Source organism: Falco biarmicus, chromosome 3, assembly GCF_023638135.1.
Source record: "Falco biarmicus isolate bFalBia1 chromosome 3, bFalBia1.pri, whole genome shotgun sequence".
NCBI lineage: Eukaryota > Metazoa > Chordata > Aves > Falconiformes > Falconidae > Falco > Falco biarmicus.
This window is the reverse complement of record NC_079290.1, coordinates 21,229,836-21,250,568: the sequence shown is the minus strand read 5'-3', so window position 1 is coordinate 21,250,568 and position 20,733 is coordinate 21,229,836. Positions and strand designations below refer to the sequence as shown.

The 20,733-nt window shown below is 36.7% G+C and overlaps 1 protein-coding gene across 1 annotated transcript in view; it reads right to left on the bottom strand.

The window, feature by feature from the left end:
• The window catches only part of EIF3H (eukaryotic translation initiation factor 3 subunit H), an 88,904-nt gene that overhangs the window by 51,768 nt on the left and 16,403 nt on the right, over nt 1-20,733 (bottom strand). Inside the window, exon 2 of the mRNA XM_056331344.1 lies at nt 13,958-14,114. Within this exon, the coding sequence (XP_056187319.1) occupies nt 13,958-14,114 (157 nt within the window). The remainder of the gene's footprint in view (nt 1-13,957; nt 14,115-20,733) is intronic.

The following is a 20,733-nucleotide window of genomic DNA, read 5'->3' as shown; positions in this document are numbered from 1 at the left end:
GACACCGAATGACTCATGTTTGCCATAGTTTTCTGTGTGTTTGTCCTTGAAAGTCCAAAAAATTTAATGGCAGCTTTAAGAGACTTAACTTGCAAGTTTCAATTAAAAACACAGTCAATATTTTTAACTACTTTTGAAAGTCTTTACCTTTAAAAGGAGTATAAGCTCTGACAGCAAGCAGACACAAAAAAAAGATTATTTGACATTTATTTGTCAAATACAATTAATTTTTCACTTGAAACATCATTATAAGAAAAGTGTCTTGGAAGATTCAGTCAAATGACACAGAATGGAGCACAGTGAATAAGAGGAACCCACTTTCAAATATCATTTTTAAAAAGTAAAACCAAGAGCTCAAATTTCTATATTTGAGGACGAAGGGACTTTTTGTTTTTAATTCTACATCATTATATCAAAGTAAAATTTTACAAGGAACCCACTCATGCCTCACCCTGCTACTCATTATTTCAAGTAGTGTCTTGCTCCCCTCCCCTCTGCAAACCAACCCCCCCGAGCACATTTTAATTTCTGACCTACTATTTCAATTCATTTTCAAGCAAAAGAGAAAAAAAAGTTTGCATAGAAATCAGGTTTAGAAGTCTAACATTTTTTAAATGCTGTGGCATTTAACCTTCCAAATCCCCATTTGCCTTTCAGTTATAACTGAAATTTGTTTCCAAATTAGCCAGGTAGAGATGCCAATATTCCACTGAAAGCCATTAAGACCTGGACACCTAAAATCCTGTGCTGTTTCTAAAATGTTTGAGCAAGTATGTGTTTGTAGAATGTTCAGGACACCCAGAGCTAGCTGACGCCTCTGGGCATGAGCACAGTAAAGCATAAATCAGGTTGCGCTTCCTAGTTTGAGAGGCAGGATGGGAGCACTAACCTTGCTCCAATTTACATCTAAACATTTCTTATTCCCACTCCTCACTCCATCTCCTCAGCATTCCTCTTATCTTCAGCACTTGGTGCCTATTGGAAACAACAACTATATGCCTCCAGTTCTACTGTCTGTAAATTGATCAACCCCAAAGCAGTCCTCAGCTGTCCTTTCCTCTAATCTTCCATTGGTAACACACCACACAATGATTTTGACACTGTACCATTCTAAGAAGCAACAAGCACATGATAGAAAAAGAAAAGAAAAAAAAAAGATGTATTTCCAGGGAGACCTTTCACTCCTTTTTTTTGTTTTGAAATTACTTCTTCCTATTCCAGAGGAGAATTGCCATGTTTGGTCTAGTTCCTGAATACCTGGTGCTGCAACCTTGTCTTTCTTGCAAACGATGGGAGCTATGTAACTAGAGAGCAACACATCAAGTCTAGAAAATCATCCTCAATAGAAGTAAAATAATCTAAAAAAAAAAAAAAAAACCAAAAAAAACCAACCTGCCCTTGTATCTGTAGTTACTTTTTGTAGGACTCAGGAATATGTTTTTCAACTAGAAGAACCATTAGGCTCAGGGGATGAAGATCTTCAGAATTTCCCCAGAAACAAAGACCTCCATTTTTAAGAATACTTGTTGTTCCACTGTGTGAAAACAGCTTTTGAGCCTCAGTGTGTACCAGGAGTGGCACCCAGTGTCCAAACTGCATCCTTACAACAGCGTCTTCAGTTTCCTTCTCAAACGGTCTTCCCTCATTCCTTTCTCCCAGGCTGCAGCCACAGAAAATCAGCAGCTCTATGTTTAAACTGTACATTTCATAAAGTACACTTTAAGTAAAGCAGTTTACATAAAAATTTTGCCAAACTTTTAATCAACAGTGCATAGATGAATCATATTTTCCATTATTTAATGTAGAGAACAACTACCAGGTCCAATAAAATACTTCAATTAAGCTATACTGCTACAGATTTAAACTCTGAATGAAATCAACATTTGTGCAGACTATGGTCTTTCAACTGTACTCAACAACAGACTTCGCAGCTATAAGCTGATTTATTCCTGATCACTGGTATTGCTTTAATAGCCCAAACCGGTTTCCCTAAACCTACTTTGTTAGGGCAGATCTAAAAATCAACTTAAAAAATGGTGGGGGTGGGGGGTGTGTGTTAGAATCTATTTCACGTTTTGCAGTTACACAGGACTTTAAAGATCATCTATTGTGCTTGGCTAAGACAACCGAGTAAAAATGAGACAAGCAAATCTAGCAAATAAAAGTTTCTTCCCAAAATTGGTCAGAGGGATAAGACTTAGATTTGAACAAGATTTAACACCTGGAGTAAGCTATAAAAAAGCTTCCCCCAACCTTCTGCAAAAGCTACAACTTCTCTTTTTTTTTTTCTTTCACTATCACAAACAGTTCAGAGTTGCACAAACTGGACTAAGATAAAACACTCAATGATTAGAACGATTATCCTAAAACATTAAACAGCTATTACTCTATACGTAAGCAAGAACGCGGTATGGAGCAATACAAACTGCTAAAAAGGAAAAACAAAAAAGAACATGCTGGGGCAGGGAGGGGGTTGTCTATTTCCATATACACGTGGGAGTCAAATCACTAACACCCCTTTCAGTATTTTGCCAGACTTCAGCTGGTCAGTTTTCCTGTTTCACTACTATCAAAATCAAAACCTAACACCCACCATAACCTCTCTCCTCTCAAATAATGAAGCTTTGCATTGCCCATCTCACTACCTGCCTCACATGTGCTAGTTCAAGGAACATTCCGTGCACCTCTTTAGGAGTCAAGCGCCTTACAGCTGAGTGAAATTCCGAGTTCATGGGAATGTGAAAGATTAGATCTCAGTTACACTGCAAATATCTCTGAACCAGCTTTTCTTTCCCAACCAAAGGCACAAAACTAGCACAATTTAGCACTTTATCGAGAACTCTAAAATCCTGATGTTCACTGTAGTGCCTCCCTAACTCAACCCTCTAATTTCTCTGCTGCATAAATGCATGCTATAAAAGTTCCAAGATACATCATACAGATTAGTTTTTCATATATAAATATATATGTATATGCACATATATCAATATATATTTTCACACAGACACGTATTGAATAGCATCTTCAAATTTTGAATTACTTCCCCACTAAGATTTATTTTATTTCAATGAGACTTCCACTTGCAAAACCATGCACACATTGCACAGCAAATATATCTCTGTTAGGTGCCTAATATGGCCAGGGAAACCATTTTGATTATTCTGTGCCCGCTTATGCATTGTCCTACAAAACAATAAGATAGAACAGCAAGAAACTAGCAATTAGGAGATGCACATCGGGAATCACTAAAATCTACACTAGCCAAGTCAGGAACAATATGACTGATGAATAGGCCATATTATATTAGGATTGTTAGCAAGTGTTAAAAAATTATCCTTAGCAGATGTCCCTTATGACCTAAATATATCACACAAAGAACATGCCTTCTAAAAAAGTTTTAAGAAATCTTTCCATTTCTATTATTGACTAAAACTCCACAATGCTGCGTGTTGGCTATAAATATGTGCATCGAGGATTTATCACACTAAATGTACAAAATCGTATGAGTATTTTACTGAAGAGTAAACAATCTATTTTAATGTGTATTTTTCTACTGCATGAATTTACACTGAACTGAAGCATGTAATCCAATAAAAGAAATCAAACTGTGTATTCAGCAAACAGTAAAACAAAAGACAAGCTGCGTACTACAGCAACTTCTCAACCAACACACCACAAACCAAAACACAGTCTTGAAGTTAGATGGGTGAGAACAACTTTATCTGCAATAAATACATTTTGTAGATACAGCTGATAAAGAATTATATAAATTTAAGCTACTATACACTATCACATGTGCAGCTATGCATACCCTGCTCATCTTCAGCAAAGCTTTAAAGTTTTTATTTTCTTAAATATTACTGTTATTAAGCTTCTATACACTGGCTTACCAGACTACAGTGACATGCAAGATTTGCTCTGTTTGTGCTTTCTCAGTTTCTACATATATTTTTGATGGCACCACTGCATTTAACAATATATATTAATCACAAATAAATAATGCTAAAATATAGATCTAAACTTCACCTCTACCAAGGACTTTTTCTCTTTTCTACCAAAGACGAGTGTTTGTCTAGAAAATCTTTTGTTTAGTAATCTTTGTGAATCAATTTCTTATTCCTTCAACTCCACTGCTGCAGCAGGTTTCCTGTTAGCAAAATGGATTTCAAGTCTGTTACTGAAGTATGCAATTCAATATTCAGTACTGAACTTTGGGCCAGTAACGTGTCTCTGTCTTTCCATCAATAAAATAAACAAACAAACAAAAAAAAAAGGATTACTTGGGTTTAACGTGTTCTAATCTTTCAGCATGTATCATTTTCTTCTAGAAGAGAATAATGCTACATAGTTTTTCCAATTATGGAGTTGAGAAATCCGTAAGACATTATGCAGTGAGAAACAAGAACCAAAAATATTCTTCTTAATTTACTACTACTACTTATTTTAATCAGTTTTTATTATTTTTCACACAGATGTATTGATTTGAACGGCTCTTCAATAGAACTATTGGCATTTCCTTCATTTTGGCTCCCAAAAAAGAAATATTAGCACGTGGGATTTGTTCATTTTGCTGAGCTTTTCTTTAGCTCCCTCAAGTTTATTGCAGCATTCTTCAGGGAAGGAAATGGCTAAATACTTGCATTAGCAAAAAAGGAAAGGAGGGGGAATGGAAAGAGGTAATAAGAAGGTGTTAAAAGAACACTCTTTTCTCTTGGTCCAGTCACACTGGGAGAAGTGTTACCAAAGGAACAAATGAGCATAGTCAAAATATCTGGCCAAAGCTACAGGGGAACACAGGGACCACAAGCAATTGGTCTCTTAAGAAAGGACATGCTACAGACCAAAACAAGACATGCAAAAAAGCACAGAGTGTGATCCAGGCAGTCCAACGGAAAGGTCCACTCCTGTAGCACGTTGTCCAAGACTGAAGAACCATAATAAAAGATGAAGAAGTAGAAAGTGTTTAGCAGAATTTACATCATCATCATCTTTACATGGTCTAGATTTCCTTCTGGATGAAACTTTACTTGCTCCAAACACAGAGGTACCCTAAAGCTACTGCTTTTCTGACTTTTAGGCACCCAAGGCAGCACCTACCTCAGCTGGGCAAGATGAACACAGGATCTACCAGGATGTCTATTATATATTCTAGCAATTGTCTGAAAAACTCTGTTTCCTTAAAATACAAATGGTTATATCCACACTTTTTTTTCCTGAATTTTGGTACAGCAAAATTCAAATGTTTAGTAAAAGATAGAGCGTATCTTTGGGGGGGGGGGGGGGAGCCAGCAAGTTTCATCTTTGCCATATGTTCACAGCAATACCGTTTCATACACTAATCTGTAGCAGAACAGCTAAAAGAATTACTTAGGAGTCTCTGCTTTTAATAGCAACTAGCACATTAGATACTGTTTACCATAATATTTCACAAATCAATTATAAAATACAAACATGAGGTCATCTGCATCTGTGCAATCTAAAGTGTGAGGGAATATAAAATATCTCCTTATTTCAGAGCCCTTTCCTACTCCCAAAAATGAACAAATACTACACTAAATGGATTTGTAAAAATCAAATAACCTTCAGATTCTTTGTAATTAATCAAAAATTATTTTAAGAACTTTTGATTACTCGGAGTAAATAACCTGTAAATTTTCTATCCCCTAATAAACAGCGAGTGTAAAGTTTAATGTTTCCAAATCACTATCACAGAACTACAATATAGGCATAAAATTCAGACTAATGCCTGAAATCAAAGAACAGATATTAAACATCTGAATATATTTCTATTATTTAATTGGTTATCATCTTCTGTGCACTTTTATGCCGTCGAGCTGACATAGCTCTGACATTTAGCAAGAAAGATCAAATTCAGAAGTTCACTTGTAATATTTTACCCAAATTGCAGGTAAAATAAATTGGGCTTTCATATTACTGATTACATAAAAGTTAATGAGTTTCTGCAAGTTACAAAACTATATGAAATATCCATATAGCAAACCAAATGATCATACAATGATTATTAATAAAAAATACAGCTAAGATAGAACACAAACTATGAAGTAAAAATCTCCTGGTTTCAAGTTCAAAACTTGCATATAGTGAAATGGTTAAATGCAAAACTGAGCTGGATACAATCTTCCAGCTCATTCTAACGCTGCTAAGAGTTACATACAGCAAAGTATCACTTAAAATAGATGCTTCTCTAACTTCATTTTCAGGATTACTAAACGATTATTCTTAAGCATAATTTTTAGTAAAGTGTGAGAGTTTATTCGATATGACAACAATATCAATTGCAATAGTGGATTACATTAAAAAAAAAAAATCAAACAAACTATGACTGGATTTATCAGAATCTAACAGCCATAAGGTTTTTATGTTTAAAAGTATTCAAGGGAAAATGCCATGAAATAGGTTTTCTTAAAATAAAAGTGTTTTTTTTAAAAGAGAGAGAGATAAAATATAGCATAACTTCCCTCCTTTTAAAAGCAAATGACAGTAACTTTTTTGCAACAAAATTTTAATGGAAATGGATTTAAATAAAACTTTAATACGCCTGGTGCTCTAAAGAGCAAAATGTTTTCTCTCCTTTGATTCAAAATTAGACATTGAACAAAAGGGTTTACCTACCACTTTAAAGCATTGACTCTACAGTAAAAACCAACTTGAAAATCCAGAAATGCAATAAACAAAGCATTTCAGGCATTTTGTGCAATACTATCAGAGAAGCAATCGTTTATATGCATTTAAGTCTGCACAGTCCAGTAGTATAAACCCACTTAAACAACCTAGGAAGTTCCACCACAAGTGCTATCTCTTCTTTCTTAGTTACGTGTGGTAGAACTGGGAAGCGAAGAAGAGAACCTGCAAAACTAGAAAGCTCCTGTTCTGCTCTTAGAATACATATACACACACAAAAGTCTCTGAATCAAATGCTACCAATCTATGTACTTCCTTAGAACATGCAGCACATTTAGGCTGATTTAAGAAACGCAGAGACATTTGAGTCAGTAGAGGCTGTATTTAATTCCATGCACTTTTTAACACTTTTTGTATAAAAGACCGTATGAACCTTATCAGATGAAAATAATTTTTATCCCTCTTTTGTCTGCGCGCCCCAGGTTCCCTGGCTCAGAGCAGCCCAGCCTGGAGGCGGTGTGCTGGGCACGAGTGCCCTCTAACGGGGGCTGCGCCGGGACCGCCGGCTCTCACGCTGCTGCCCGCCCCTAGTCTGATCGGAGAGCGCTTTAAAATGGAGATGAAGATACACGCACATACAGCAGAGAAAGGGGAAGAGTATTTAAGGTAATTAAAAGCACTTTTTCTTAGGACTTTTTATTACAAGAACATACTCTGCGGTAAACTGCTGTATCTGATACAGGTAAGTCCACATATCCGCACCTACACGGCATTTTAGGCTATGCACTGAAAAAGTAGCCATAATATCTGAATTTCTTCTTCTTTGCCCAATAAAGACAACCACCTTCAGAAGAGATAAGTCTGCAAAGTACGAAAACTTATGCAAAGCATTTAACATGCTGCATGCCTGCTACTCCACTGAACCATTACAATTACGCAAGCTGTGTCAATATTAGTCTCCTTTTAGGAAACAAATCAAGAACTCGCACTAGTGACAGGTAAAGTACAAAATAACTCAGTTGTGATTAGAAGATTTATTAAAGTACCTTGATTAGGTGATACATCTTATCACATTGCAATTAAGCACACCTAATACCCTATCTCTCTGTCAACCAGTATATTCCAGTATCAGCTTTGGCAACCCACCAAAAAAACTGAAATACGGAAGACTAGATTAGACCATTTGGAGTATTTAACAACTGACCATCCACCCTTTGTCATAACCATCTGAATTGCTTATATAAATTAATCCTTGCCAAGCCAACAGACTAGTTCATGAGTTCTTTACACCCAAATGATAATGAAAAAAATCCAACTTAAAATTCAATATGCTTTTTTACACAGAGCACACAGTGAAACTTCATAAATGCATGCACAAACCTGATGGACTTTTGCCAGCACTTAGTAATTGAAAAGTCAACATTTACATAGTATAGCTTTCTTCCTAAATTACTATTGGAACTTATGAAAAACACGGTTGAGGAATTCAGATAAATGGACTACAACTGGAGCCAGAACCAGGGCTGTGATTTAGGAGCTTTTGGGTCATCTGTTCCTGTCCTTAGTGAAATGAAACCTAAAATTTCATGTAACTAGATTTGTGCATTTCATAAGCACTTCATTCTCTTACAATAGAAGACAACACAGATGACCTTCTCTATTTTTGCCACCTTCTACCTAAGGAGAATACACCTAAACCAAAAAAAAAAAAAAGGAAAAGAATCTGTCATCTAAAACTGCATCTGCCTATTCAGAACAGTTACAGCATGCTCAAGTTCTGTCCTGCAACAACATAAAAGAAATAAAAGATATGACTACAATGATAAACCTTTGAGTTATTCCCATTTTAAATCTGCTAGTATTATAACTGGAAGTTGCTTTCACAGGAGAAACTGACAAAACTTAGCCTTGACAGATGCCTTCACAGAAAGGCCAATCAACACACCTAGGGGGTTGTGATTTAATGATATGAGGACTTCTACAGCAATACCAGCACAAGAAATCAACCTTCACAGAGTCCATTTGGTCCTTATAGCTATCTACATACTGTCTGGGAGATTATGGTTTGACCATACAGGGGTTTCAGGCACCTCGGGGGTTCATACTACCTCTCCAGTTGTACTCAACGAGGCTGTTTGTGGTGCTACACTATTAACTTGGTAAAAGAAGAAAAACGACAGTAGCCTTTCTTTATAAAGATGCTTTTTGAAAAGCCAAAATGGTCCACTAAACACCACCATACCTATGCACTGAGACCCAGTATGCTGGAAAGCGAAATCCTGTGATTTTGGTCTTGAAGCCCCTGTAACGTCAAACCAGTGTAGCAGACCACAAGCTTTACTTCAAGAAATGCAACCTCAAGAACAAGTTCTCCAATAAAACAGGAGGGGCCTCAACACAGCAACACATACAGCATTCTCACTGCAGCAGGCAAAAGTTCAAAAGCACACATTTAGTTCATTGCTTTATCTTAAATTAACTTTTGTCAGCATGTTCTTTTCAGCTACCTGAAGCACTCTGCTTCTGCATGGAACACATATCACAGGTGGCTGTACATGCAACACTGGAGGTAAGGCTCAGCAGTAAGAATTGCTGCTAGCCCTGGCCAATTAGAACCCTGAAAAAGTACTATATAGGAGCTACATTTCTCCATATGCAGCTGCATTCATTTGAGACTAAAGGAAACTGTGTCTTTGTGAAAATCCTGTACTATGTTATTTCCAGTTGTTACTGACTGATGATACAACTAAACACAACCTGCAGCACAAAAAAATATAGGTATTAGAATCTTTAATCATCAGGTAAGAAAGTAAAAATCATCAGGGGCAGGGCAAGAGGAGAAGGCAGCATCACTTTTCATCTGTAGCATTTCAGAAGGAATCTAATGGAAACTCTGCATAGCTATAAAAGAAGAAAAAGCTACAACCTTCTAGAACTTATTTTCATGTATACATGTATACATACAGTTATGTATTACATAACTGCCTCGAAGTTTCTATTGGCATAATTATCACAGAACTTAATTTATTATCTCAGCTTTGCAAGTAAGGTACTAAAATCTATCAGGTTGAAATAAAATCTTTCAAAATACCTTATCAAAATAATGTCTCACAAGATCTATACCGAATTACAAGATTTATGCTACATTTTTAACTGTTGCTTTCCATGAAAGGCATATAAATTTCAAAATAATGTCTCACAGGAGCTATAATGAATTACAAGATGTATACTACATTTTTAACTGTTGCTTTCCATGAAGGGAATATAAATTTCCTTTAAACAGGGGGAATAGCTACTCAATAAATAGCACTGAAGATAAAAACAATGAAGTGCAAAGCATTGAACCTAACATGTCACTTAGACATAAAATTTATAGTCAAGAATAATACATGTATTTCTTAGCAAGAAAATACACCTCATGCATGACACCTTTTTTTTGAACCTTAACTGAAAGAAAGCAAAACTATGTTCAGACAAAAGCTTGCAAGTGCCCTAAAGTGAAAGTAATTCTCAAAAAACTACCCTCACAAAGGCAAGCTGGGGTATGGCATCATTTCACAGAGGTGCCTAAGCCAAAAATCCTTACAGCAGAAATGTGATTTTCCATAAATGAGTTGAATCCATCAGGTGGAGGATGGGGGCCACAGGAATAGGGGTTGTATGTGTAGACAACAGGAAGAATCTTCTTAAAGATCTGTGTTTTGAGAAATAATTTCAACACCTATGAGGATTTAAGTGCACTAGTAATAAGGAAACACAGTTACCTGAAAAGTAAACGCCTGACCAGAAGTCCAGAGTGCAGCCCCAAAATATCAAACATTCATATTGAAGCTTCTTTTGCTGAAGACTCAACAACGTACCCCTGTTCTGCACTTTCCCTCCATTAGCTCACACATCATCAACTAAACTTCAGCTACAGATTTCTAACAGAGAGCTGAGCTGAACCTTCCCACCCCCTCCAAAGATCTTGTGCTGCAGCAGGCCAACCTAAGTGTTTAAGACTTCCCTGACAGGAAAATCTTAGCAAAAAATTACACTTTGTAAAAAGAATCATAGGAAGACAACACTGCAGGAGAAACTAAGATGAAAAACACCTGTGGACTCATAAATGGTAGACAATCCTCCCAGATTTGTAGTAAGAATTACTTGAAGCTAACAAAATATCCTCTTATGTTTTCTATATTTTTCTAGAAATAGTCCAATTGAAACGGCACTGGAAAATGTTCTTGCATTAAAAGAACAAGTTTGGGTATGTTGTTTTTTAAATCAAAAATTTCATTTTTGTAGGAATTCTGTTGTAGCAAACAGTCAAAAGTTAAAATTATCTCAGGAATTAGCAGCAAGAGACAAAATGGCACCGTAACAAAAGCATGTCTAAGCATATCTGAAGAAATGGTTGTTGCTACAAGTTAGAAATAAATCTTTATAAAACCAATTCTTAAATGACATGCATATCTATTTCAAGTTCAAATAAAGGATATTTTCTCAGCACCCTCAAAAACATGTTTTATATTAATTTTTTCAGTTTCAAAAAGGAAAATATTAGCTTAAATGTGTCTTGCCAATTATCCAACAGTTTGTTTGCTCAAATATCACCCTCCTGTACATTAGCTCAAGTCTCTTAACAATGATCACCTCAAGACCACAAGGCAAATGAGTATTTTTCAGGTGACCTGTTCCTAGAACTTCTGCAAAATGATACAGGTGTACTCATTCAATTCTCAGCATAGCAGGTTAGGAGTTTCCCAACACATAATCACACCATGGTTGCTCCTCGTTTCCTCCCCTCAGAAGAAGGGCAGCTGGGGTAGGGTGGCCCCTCAGCCTGGTCAACAATCCCTGCCTTAACATAAGATCAAGTGTGACCACAGTCCACAAAAAAATGCTTTCCGCAGGCCCAGAAACTTGGTATCTCAATAGGCTTGTTCCTATTCCAGAATCTGGGGGGAAGGGGGGGGCGGGGCATTTTTACAAAATAAAATACAAATTAAGGAAGAAGAAAAGACATAACATTGTTCTCTTTAGTCAGAATAACATTGTAAAGTATCATTCTGGGTGATGGAGGCACTGAAGTGCCAAGACCCTCATACTTCTGCATCTCTGGGCCTGAATTGTTCAAATATATAAAGCCAGTCACGATACTGATGTAACATAGAAGTCTTGGGGGAAGGGAGGTGTCTTGTTTGGTTTGGGTTTCAGCATCCTGCATTTTAAAGTTCTGGCATACAACAAAAGATTTCTCTGCTGGAATATCTGTATCTAGAAGAAAAAAATCTTTTGAAAATCTGGCAGGGCGTTTGCATAGGGAAACATAGCTCCAGGGAAAACAAACAAAGAGTATTCATAAAACTTTGTTTTTCACGTTGGCAAGACAGAAGACAACCCTATATAGAGGCTAAAAAGGTAGGTAACGCTCAAGCTGGCAACGTCAAGAGCCATTTCATTTGGGGTTTCATCTTCCCTAGCCTCTACCACATAGGTCAGAGGGCTGAACAGGCCCTAAGGAAAGGGGACACATAATGAACGTGAGCTCTGTGCGCGTCCTGAATGGTTCAGTCTATTTAAATGTATTTCACTGAGAAGAATACAGGGAGAACCTCTCTGTGACCCACATCATAGAGGCTAGGAAAGATGAAAACCAACACAAAATGGCTTTTGAGGTTGGTTTATAGGATTCAGCACAGGCAAGCTCCCCTGACCTGGCTGCAAATTCGCTGGCACTGCTAGAGGCATGGATCAGCGTCACTGCAACAGGTTCACTTTCCACTCCAGCTAGAGTTTGCTCTTCTGTCTGTGCCTGCAGCATGGGAACAGAAGGTTGACAAGCTAAGGCATCCAGGTGAGGGAAGCTCCACAAGCATCACCTTTTGCACCTTAATTATTGCCAGGATTACTGCCTACTTTCTAAAACAGGAAAAAGACAGACCAGCAACAAAAACCACTTTCTTGGAATGGAGTTTCTCCCAAGCAGGAACAGTTTAATCTTGCATACCAGATCACAGGCTTACAGCATCAGCATGCTAATCATCATATAGTGAGATTAATTAATCTCTGAAACTAAGAAATGTATTTCACTCCTTGTTTGCCTATCAGCTACATGGAAATAGTTCAGCCATTTTCTACAGGAAAAACTGAAGCACGGGCTCCAATTAAAAATTTAGATTACTCCAGTGCTTTGAAGAGCTCTAGAAGACAAGGAATCTTTAAAGCATCTTTTAGGCTTTAATAAAATATAGTTCTGACTCAAGCACCATATTAATGTAACACAATTTAGAGTCCCTCGTGTTTTGCACTTTCTTTTTTTTTTTCCATACAGCAAAGTGTATAATCCCACAACAGAAGCAATAAACAACTAAAAAATATTACCAAGTTGCAAAGGATTCTTGAAATGATCTCTCTTTTAAAGGCAGGGTCCATGATTCTTTTGTAATAAGATAAATTTAATAATACCTAATCTCATTATAGGCAAGAAAAAGCAGTTTATATTTAAAGATTAAGTAATCTTGCTCAAGCCAAACTACCAAAATTAGATAGAATCAAGGTTCCGACCCCAACTACTTTGAGTACATTGCCTCTTTAGTTACTCTTGAAGTTAAACTGTCTCTCTTTAAGCCCTAATAAAGAAGTGTTTCCACTAATACCATTAAATACACACACATATGTGTTACCAAGACTAGAACTGTGAGCCCTTCAAGTTTATTTTAAAGATTTTATATCATTCTGTGTCAAGCCAATTATGGTGATTTACAGTGGCAATAACAAAAAATCACTAGGACCAGCAAGGAAACACCAAGACAGAAACCACTGATGCTACTACTAGGTCACCTGGAGAAGCAAAAAGATCACCCAGATTTCAAGTTAACCAGATCCTCTTAAGGCTACAAAGCTCTGCTCACCAGGCTTTCAATGAGCACTTAACACATACAAATAAACCCAGACAGAGGCAATCTATATGCCTGACTACGTACACACATATATTATGCACACATACACTATACACAGAGCCATTTTAATAAAAAGCTTTAAAGTCTACATGACTTACAGACTGGAAACTAATGTAACTTCCTGTGTAGACAGTCTTACTCTAAACTGTGTCCATGTAATACAGTATTTATCCCTACAACTTTCCTTATACAGACAGGCATTCAGTTGGATATTCAGGATGCCATTGCAAGTAATCCACTGATAGCTCAAGTCAAATGAAAACACTCTCTGATCACATTCAAGCTTCTGGTCACTGGGAAAAAAATTCTTCTTTTTTTGCACATATGGATTTTCTTTTTTACCTAAAGTTTTGCAAAACAGTAAACATTACCTTCATCAAAGTCAGCGTCATCTTCTGTATGCTGTGGGAAAGGGAAGCAATTTGTGATTTCAAGTCTGTCATCCACCACAAGACCCAGCAGCACTCCTTGGACCACTTCATTCCCCTGTCCTTCTTCTTGGTAATGTTTAATGATCTTTAACACAACCTAGAACACAAAACAAGAAAATCATAACATGCAATGGGTTTTTTTGTCCTCAAATTACACATTTGGAATTTCAAATTGGTTGAAGTGCTGCATAAATTAGAGCTGCAAACCAAGTGAGCTACTGGCTTTAACAACAGCAGTTTTAATATGGGTTGAAAAGTAGGCAGCCATCCTAACATTACCAGAGAATAAAAAAGACCATTAAATGTATGGTCAAAATGCAGTTCTAAACCAATTTTCTAAAACACCCTTCTAAAATGAAATATTGATCTTTTTTACTTTACCTTGTTACTATAACTGTTAAAAGCTATCTTACAGGGGCAATAAGCTCTCTCCTGAGGGAAACACTGCACAAGAAACTAACAAAATTCCTTGAAAGTAACTAAGCAGAAACTGGTAGAAAATTTTTGAAAGGTACAAAATTTCAGTTGCATTAACCTTCAAAATTACATCTCATTGCAGTTTTACTTCAGATGATAGTCTAATTTATATTTTGTAAACTGTGTGTCACAGGCTACTTAAGAATAATGAATGATAACAGAAAGGAAAGAGGAGCAAAAATTACTCATCATGTTTTTAATAATTTTCACTTCCTTCCCTAAATCTGAACTCTACAATGAATAATTCTCATGAGATGATACTGTAAATTGGAACAGTATGAAAAAAATCCTCAAAAATAGTCAATCATTTGCAAGAAACACTTTAAACCTACATAACATTTTACACTTAACAACACGAACCAGAACAAGACATTACCTACAAACACAGACTTGAAAGAACTTATGTTTCGTCCAGCATAAGTGGGGTTTATTTCACTAAACCCTAATCCACCCAGCAAAAACACACTAGAAAATGTCCAATGGCTGTGTTGTCATTAAAGAAATACTACTTCAGTGCCTGCTGGCAAACAGATTAATCCAATAGATTACAGTTCAACCACCCCAAGAACAGATTCTGTACAAATACTGGGTTTTGGTGAACATTCTGCAGGGGAGGAAAAAAAAGTTAAGGTCATATTTATACATCAGGAACATACATTTGTCCCTAGCTTTCTCCTTGGTTGTTCAGCAGAACTTTATCTCACAGTTGTAAACGCACTATTAATGAATTACAGCAGCACAGTAGAGATTAAATGGAAAGGGGGGGGGGGGGGGGGAAGAGTAGAAAAGAAATTTTTTACAAATACATTGCCTTCTTGGGCTAAATGGGAAAACAAAAGCCTCATATACAGCCTGCTGGAAAGGTAAGGATGGAGCAGGGAATGAAGAACAAATACATTTTTCATCCAAGTTGGATCTAAGTACCAAACAGGGCTAACACTCACTGCTGCCTTGTTTATTCACAGTATCACTCACTTGTGCTTTCTCTTGCATCTAGACACACTTGCATTGAAGCTTCTCAATCACAGGTAGATACTGTTTCACCCCAACATACATTCACATCTGTCCCTCGAGTCCTTTGAAGCCATACCTTTTTATCCAATTTGTTAGAACAGGTCTACAGAGCAGACTGACAAATAGATACTTCGGTTATATAAATCTCATTTCATGGGAAAACAGTAAGGAAATTAAGATCAGCAAGCACTGAAGGAGAATTTAACAGGGCTGAAAACAGTACAGCAAATACCAGTTTGAGATCACCTGGATGCAGAAGACAGCTGTCTACCACCAGAGAGCCAGCACATAAATAGCATTCAACTTGCATTTAGCATAAAGTTAAGCTTTATCATGTATTTGCCATAAGCTCCACGGTCAAGGAATCCATAACTAACCAGACAGATTACACCACAGCATGCTCTCTGCCTACTATGCAGCTATTCTCAACATCTCCACAATCTTGTAAGCTTCACCTTTTCCAGTATTTTTCTCCTCATTTGCTCCTGAGTTTTCTATACCCACCAGCTCTCCCTGTCACTGCAATTCCTGTTCACCTGTTTGATTCCATTCCAGGAGCATTTGCGATGCAATAAAATTGTCATTGTAGCATTTCTGATTACAATTGCTTACAGAAAGCAGCTGCAAATGAAATAAACATGGGCTGTCATGTAGTATCGATGATTTTCCAGGGAGATAAAACTAAGAGTTCAAAACTTTTAAATGCTAACCAAATACCCCAATACACAACAAAGTTATTATACAAGTCTGCAGATTTCAACCTCCAGCCTGAAGACTACAGCAGATATTATCCAGGGAGATACAGACTCCAATTCAGGCCTACCTGCAAGTTTGTTTTCTAACAGAGTCTGAGAAAGGTAGCAGAGAAGGTCATGAACTCACTATTCTCAATTTCACACCCGTTAGCAAGCTGCAGAAGTTCAGGTTTATGACTGCACTGGAAAATACATTAGCTACTGAAATAATTTTTAAAAAGATAAATGGACAAGTCTGAGAAATGCATCCAAAGACACATGATTCTTGTTTTCTTTTTGTTCTTTGTTCTGGAGAGTTTTATTTAGCACATAAGACACAAGTCTTTAGTACAGCAGGCTCTTAAACTTGGATTGAAAAACCTGCCACCAAAATACTACCATACGACCAACAAGGAAACGTGCACTGGTGCTTTTGTTTCAGTACTAAAAACAGACCTTCAAGCATAAAGTAGAACTGTTTCTCTACTGATAACAAGATCAGTTTCAAACATTAAAAATCTCATTTCCATTTGTTTGCTAGTCTAGGTACAGCAGGGAGAGCTGATCACTATACAAATGACAATACCATGACATTTCCCTGTTTGACTGCACAAACCAATACTTCATATTGAGTAAACGACATAGACACCCAAAACAAAAAAGAAAAGCACTAACTTGTACTAGACATTTCCCAAAAAAGACATTATGTTTATGAAGCATCAGAACAGAATCAGAATAGTTTTACTGGTCTGATAATAAATGTCATAAAGTGTTAATATAAATATTAAAAGTAACACAACCCACTGAGAAATACAAATAAATTTTTCCAAATCACATAGAAAAAAAATATCCCAAAGAAAGCTAAATGAACACCAGTATAACCCATCTTTCATCCAATGCTGATTCACTTTCCACACACTATTTACAATTCCCATCCTCCTATTCATCTAATAAGAGATAGTGCCCCTTTGTACAAACTGTAGTTGTTTTTAAATACCCTTAGACCCTTAACTGCTGTACAATTGCTACATGGAATTAACAGTAACTAAACCACATTTCAACTCACTTAAATAAGTAATGCAGTTGGCCAGCCAGGAAAGGCTATGTACTCAAGTAGAAAATGGGTCAAGTAATTTGACGAATTTTTTTTTTTAAAAAAAAAAAAAAAAACCACACACACACCCCAAACAAACAAACAAACTTAAGATTTCTAAATTCTGACACGTCTGAACACACAAACCAATAATGGTATGCAGCTTGTTTTATTAAATAGAATTAGGATATAAGAAATATTCAGGTATACAAAAACTCTAGAAAAGGATACACAAATAACTCCTAAAACTCGGGTCCCCCAGCCTTGTAAATTTTGTGTTCAAAATACCAAAGCAATTCAATCACTTGGAGTAGCCACTTGACAGATTTTAATGGCCGTTAATCCTCAATTAACAAAAAAAAAGTTTGCAGTTCAACATGCTTCTAATCTTCAGATCTTCAAAGCACTGCTCTAACATTAAGAATGAAGTCATACTACAAAAAAGAACCATTCTGAAACTATTAAAAATCTTCAAAGATATATATTTCAGCTGTAAGAGTATAATGCCAATTTTTAATTTTGGCTACATCCTGACATCACAGTTGTTAAATTCAAAAGTTTGTATCTCATTACAGAAACACCTATAACATGAATCACCAGCTGAAGTATCATAAGCCTTTGGGAGGTCCTGAGAAGATTCCTGGGGTCATGAATATGCCAAGACACACATTTCTGTATTTCTCTAAAGAGAGACAACGGCAAATCAAAGCACTGAAGATTCATTTACGATTGTGTTCCAGAGGGCTGAAAGTCACGACGTTGAAACCAGATTTCCAGTACCTGTGTTGTGTCTTACAGATGCAATATCAAACAAGAGAGCTTCTGGTAACCCACTGGATACATGATGTAATGAGCCAATTTACAGTCTTAAATCAAGCATTTAAATCTTTTTCAATGCTCAGCAATTTTTCCCACCCAAGAAAGCTCTGTCGGCACAGCCAGCACCAATTGCCAGCATCTGGGGAGAGGATGGGGAGACAGTATAAATAAGACTGTGTTATGTAGCTGTTTTCAAACCCACCATAAGTGAGACATGGGCATCAAATGTGGAAGGTGCCACAAATCCCACGTCCTCTCAATACCTAACACTAGTGAAACAGTGATCAATATTTAGTTTGGCAAAAGAGTCTTGAAAGCTCTTACTGCTAATAGCATCTGAAATACTTTGAATACATCCATATCACATATGGACTCTACAGGAATTTGTAAAATGCAAACAGAGAACTTTTATATCTAAGCATTCCAGCATGAGTAATTTTACTTAAACTCCTAGCGTAGACAAAGACCAAGAGATAACTGTTGATGTAGTTTTGTAAACTGATAGATCTCAACTATCACTACAAACAATGACTCATGCAATTGAGTTTGAATTGTGCTAAACTCAAGGATGCCTAGAATCAAGACATCTACCTGATACATATAAAATGCATATATATCACCTCTGGAAAAAGCATTACTTAAGCTGTTTAGTAATATCCAGATGATGACATACCAAATTTTACATATCAAATTTTATACTAATTTAGTTGTCTTGCCTGCTTCCCCAGCTCACACTACACTAAAAGCAAATCTACAACCTGTGTTGTGCTGAAACTTATCCAATTAGGTATGCAAAAATGAAATTTAATTAAACAGCTCTGAAATACTCAGGTAAGCACTGAATGCCTTTGTTTTTAAACAAAGACTTGGGAAGGGGAAAAAAAAAAAAAACAAAACAGAAAACAAGAGCAAAATATAACAAAACATGTCCAACTTGAAGAGTTCCAGATGGGGGGTGGGTGGGATATGTGTTTTGGGTTTTTTTGTTTTGTTTTGTTTTTGTTTGTTTGTCTGTTGTTCGGGGGGGGGGGGGGCGGGGTGGTGACATGCGGGCTGGGAGGGCAGTGTTGGTGGTTTTTGAGGGTTTTTCCCCCCATAAGCTACCGGTAAGTGCTTATCCTACACTTTAAAAGGACAAGTTCTAGAAGCTGACGAGGCAAAACCTTGCCCTGAACTGATCTGTCTCCTGGCTATAGCACCGCTTGCTAAGACAGTAACAAAGCCTCTCAACTTTCCTGCCCGGAGAAAAGGAACTCTGAAGTGAAGTACAGACACCACTGCAATGGTTAAGGGTAAGAAAATGTGTCTAATACATGTAACAATCTGCTCTGGGTGACTAAGGAGACAGATGTTTACAGGCACACACAAGAAATTCCAACTTAACCAGTGCAGTCCACAAAAACATGTTCTAGAAAACAGTCTGACAGTAAGGTATCAAAAGCACAAAATTAACAGGTTTATACCCTAGTCTTTTAGGTGTTGGATATGAAGCTTCATGGTGTAAGACTGCCACCACACAAAGCTGTGGCATGAAGTGAACTGAGGATGAGAAGTGAAACTGAATTTTCCACGTTACACTAATCTCGAGAAATCACAAACTCTACTGACAATCAAATGCTGAATTCACTTAAATACGCAGTCTAGCTCATCTGCAGAGATTTCTGAGTTTTTCTAGATTCTCTTACTCAACAGTGCTGAATTTTTTACCATTCTGACATGATCAATGTCTAAACATTTACTCTTTTCTTCCTCGTGCTTCAAACTGGAATTAAAGCTCTTGACACTGTTAGACCAATTTCATCTCAGAAATTTAAAATAAATAAATAAATAAAGAGTTTTCCATTAAGACCTACAACATCTTAAACTAATTGCTTTGACAGGTATCTTCAATCCTAACTATGATTGGTGGCCAAAAAAAAAGTAATTTAATTCCCTGAAAAGTAATCAGAAAGATACTTAATCTGAACATACTGTCCAAAATCTAAGGCCAAAAGGCCAAGACTGAGTAGACCTGAAAACCAAGGTAAATTTAGAAAAATGCTGTTTCTGAACAGCAAGTGCAGAAATAAGGAGTCTTGGCCCTCACTGTTCTGTCCAGCAAGAATAACAGTTGTCCTTTGGACAGAAGGCCTCAAACATCCAACAATATTTTACCTTTATCTTGACTGGCTAGAGCCTTAACACCAACAGTTACAAAGCCTTTGAAAATACAGTTCTTGGAATAGTAACCTTACATTTTATGTCATTCAACAGCTAATAAACACCAGATGTTAAAGTCTTATTTCTGAACTTGACAGAAATCTGAGGGTATAAAATCAATAATAATACAGGACGCGTAACAGAATGATGCATGCCGCTTCATACCATCTCAATCAGGTGCAAATTATCAAATCTCCTTCTGACATGAGAGTGGAAGTTTCCTGGAGCTGAGCCTGAATTCAACTATTATGAATGATGCATATCGATCTGAGGTGGTCCTCAAACAGGATACTACATATATTTTCACACAGAAATTATAAATCATAGGATTCTGTTCTTTTTGTCTCATGTAGGTTGTCAGTACCAAATAATTTTGGAAA